The 3,624-nt window shown below is 18.3% G+C and overlaps 1 protein-coding gene across 1 annotated transcript, besides 15 other annotated features; it reads left to right on the top strand.

Annotated features, from left to right (window-relative positions):
• Positions 1–5: 5 nt before the first annotated feature.
• Positions 6–96: a sequence feature (AT_rich).
• Positions 97–153: 57 nt separating this feature from the next.
• Positions 154–330: a microsatellite.
• Positions 199–372: a microsatellite.
• Positions 289–468: a microsatellite.
• Positions 469–586: 118 nt separating this feature from the next.
• Positions 587–750: a microsatellite.
• Positions 751–752: 2 nt separating this feature from the next.
• Positions 753–827: a microsatellite.
• A 5-nt stretch (positions 828–832) lies between these two features.
• Positions 833–889: a sequence feature (AT_rich).
• Positions 890–1,076: a microsatellite.
• A 129-nt stretch (positions 1,077–1,205) lies between these two features.
• Positions 1,206–1,353: a microsatellite.
• Positions 1,354–1,362: 9 nt separating this feature from the next.
• Positions 1,363–1,524: a microsatellite.
• Positions 1,525–1,569: 45 nt separating this feature from the next.
• Positions 1,570–1,608: a microsatellite.
• Positions 1,609–1,625: 17 nt separating this feature from the next.
• Positions 1,626–1,660: a sequence feature (AT_rich).
• A 30-nt stretch (positions 1,661–1,690) lies between these two features.
• Positions 1,691–3,307, top strand: EDI_152940 (uncharacterized protein; the record flags this gene model as incomplete). The annotated part of the gene is made up of 1 exon (XM_001735713.1): positions 1,691–3,307. One exon carries the CDS (start codon positions 1,691–1,693, stop codon positions 3,305–3,307), a length of 1,617 nt encoding a protein of 538 aa, XP_001735765.1.
• A 58-nt stretch (positions 3,308–3,365) lies between these two features.
• Positions 3,366–3,410: a microsatellite.
• Positions 3,411–3,421: 11 nt separating this feature from the next.
• Positions 3,422–3,466: a sequence feature (AT_rich).
• Positions 3,467–3,623: 157 nt separating this feature from the next.
• Position 3,624: part of a sequence feature (AT_rich) that runs on past the window's edge.

Here is a 3,624-nt window from a genome sequence, read left to right as displayed (position 1 = left end):
GAATGTTAATATTTGTATTATTTTATCATTTTGTAAATATATTCAATATAAATTATTATTTAATGATGATAAAATAAAAAATAATAAAATATATTTCCATTATATAATAGAACAATCAATTAATAAGAAATGTAGAAATGACAGTATCTTTATAATGAAGAAATGAGAGAAATGAATAACAATAAGAAATGGATAATGAATAAAAATGAATAAAAATAGAAATGAATAAATAAGAAATAAGAATATATAAGAGAATATGATGAACAAAACAATAATTAGATGAAAGAAAATAAGAATAAAATGAAAAATGAAAGAATGAAAATGAATGAAGTGATAGAAATGAAAATAAAATGAAGAATAGAATAAAAGTAATGAAAAAACATAAAAGAAGAATCTATGATAAAAACAACAAAATAATATAATTAGAAAAGTGAATAAATATAATATTAATCGTAAATATAGCAATAAATCATATCATCTCATTTATATCATCAAATAGATTGTATAAGTGAATAAATAGAATAAAAGTGAAATATGAATTGAAATTAATGATGAATGAATATAAATGATAAAATGATCAATTATGATAATATAAAATAATATTAAAATATATTCTATTTGAATAGTTTTATATGTTATATTCTTCATTTAAATAATTGAGTATTCTACAACATAGATATTAATTGATTATAAATTATCAAAAAATAAAATATAGTTTAAATATATAATATTTAATAATAATAATATAGTTTAATAAAATAAATAAAAAATAGTAAATTATAATAAATTAATAATAAAAAGAAGAAATTAAAATGAAATAATATAAATAATCATAATAATTTATAATGAAAATAAATATGAAATAGTTTTAAATCTAATAATATTTAAATTATTTATATTTTTTATTTATTATTATTTTTATATTCATTATTTCATCTTCTTATCTTTCTTTATTTTCATTTTCTTCATTAATCTCTTCATTTATTTTATTTATTCAATTTATAATTATCATATTAACATATTGTATTTGATTTATTAATTGATTTAGATTTAATTTATTTAACAATTTGTTATTTCATGAATATTTAATTCATATGAATGAAGTTGATTTAATTAACAAATATCATTTTCATTCATTATGATATTTGTAGTGTTTATTAACAATCTTATATTTTATTATCACACATTCAAATACACATAGTTTAAAACAAATTAGAAATAGATAAATAATAATAAGAATGAAATGATGATATGAATAAATAAATGATGTATCACCATTTAACTACATCAATATATTTAAATCAAACAAAACACAAATTATAAACACATAACAAAATAATAAATGAATTAATATCATATTTAAAAACAACTTCACATGACATATAAAAAGAAGAAATAATAAAAGAATAAATCATGATAAGAATACATAAAATGATAATGATAATAAATATAAATAAAATCAATAAAATAACAAACTATAAAATAAAACAATGAAAACAATCAAACCATACAACATATAATAAATGTTATAATATCATTTGTTTGAATCTTGTTTCTTAATAAAAAATAAATAATAAAAAAATAATAATAATAAAATAATAATAATAAATGAAATGACGATTATCTTAAAAATATTTTAAGTTTAAATTTAAAATAAAAAGAAGAACTAATAAACAATAATAAATCAATAATGAAATTAGGATATAATGAAATAATGATAACATCAATGTATTTTAATGATATTAATGATTTTATTAATTTAGAATTAGGCGTTAAAAGATTTCAAGGAAATATGGAACGATTTCATTTTAATCCAATTCCTTTACATAATTATTCAAGAAGATTCTTTCCTAATATTGAAACATTTCATATTTATACTGAAAGCAGTATGGTATTTAATGATGGAAGAATAATTAAATTACTAATATGGTATACAGTAAATTATTCAACATATTTAAAAGAAAAGAAAAAAGGAAATATCTGTAAACATATAGAATATACCCAATCAGATAGAAATAAATATGGAAATACAATCACCCCAGAAGTTACATCACTTGGAAATTATTGTTTTAAATATTGTAATGAATTAACATCTATTAACATACCAACATCTGTTAGTGAAGTAGGGTATTGGTGTTTTTATGGATGTACATCATTAAAATCAATTAACATACCATCGTCAATTAGTGAAGTAGGAAAATATTGTTTTTCAGAATGTTCGTCATTAACATCGATTTATATACCTACAACAATTACTAAATTAAAAGGTGGTTGTTTTAGAGAGTGTACTTCACTAACATCAATTAATATTCCATCATCTGTTAGTAAAATTGGAGATTGGTGTTTTTATGGATGTAAATCATTAAAATCAATTAATATACCATCATCTGTTAGTGAAATCGGAAATAATTGTTTTAAAAAATGTTCATCATTAACCTCAATTAATATACCATCATCAATTAGTAAAATAGGGAATGAATGTTTTAAAGAATGTACATCATTAAAATTAATTAACATTCAATCACCAATTAGTACATTAGGAGGCCATTGTTTTGATAAATGTTCATCATTAACTTCTATTACTTTACCATCATCAATTAAAGAAATGGGAAATAGTTGTTTTGAAGAATGTTTATCATTAACATCAATTAATATTCCATCAACAATTATTGAAATAGGATATTATTGTTTTAATGGATGTACATCATTAACTTCTATTACTTTACCATCATCAATTAGTAAATTAGGAAATAAATGTTTTAAAGAATGCTTATCATTAAAATCAATTAATATTCCATCAACAATTATTGAAATAGGATTTAATTGTTTTGAAGAATGTTCATCATTAACATCTATGAATATAGATAGTCTACAATATATCAGTGAAGAAAAAGTATTTATGAATGAACCAGTGTTAATTAGTATTAAAATACCATATAATCTAGAAATAATCAATGGAAAGAATATTGAAAAGAAAAATATTAATGAATTTATTATTCCATCTTCAATCACTAAATTAGGATATTGTTGTTTTAGTAAATGTTCATCATTAACATCAGTTAATATTCCATCAACAATTATTGAAATAGGATATAAATGTTTTAAAGAATGTTCAACATTAAAATCAATTAATATACCATCTTCAATTAGTAAAATAGGTGATTTTTGTTTTGATAGATGCATATCATTAACAACAATTAATATACCATCATCAATTACATCATTTGGACGTGGATGTTTTTATAAATGTGGATGTAAAGATGAATTAAAACAAAATAAAAGAATACCAATAGAGTGTTTTGAATAGTGATGAATGAAATAAAAATACAATAAATGAAATACAATATAATTTGAAGTAGAAATAAATTATAATTGATTATCATTTATATTATTATTATTATTTTCTTATTTATTCTTTTTGATATAAATGATAATATAAATATAAAATGATAATAATTGAATAAATCTATTTGTTTATGAATGTTATTGTTGATACAATAATAAATAGAAATAAATAAACAAAGAGTTAAGAAATTGATGAATAAAATGAAAGTATAAATTTAGTTTATTAGAAATATAAATATTGAATCTAAAATAGTTTATCTTGTATGTCTTCAAAAAAGT

Source organism: Entamoeba dispar, genomic scaffold (assembly GCF_000209125.1).
Source record: "Entamoeba dispar SAW760 scf_1105229459317 genomic scaffold, whole genome shotgun sequence".
Classification (NCBI taxonomy): Eukaryota; Evosea; order Mastigamoebida; family Endamoebidae; genus Entamoeba; species Entamoeba dispar.
Note: the sequence above shows the minus strand (reverse complement) of the source record. Positions and strands in the feature narration are given on the sequence as shown.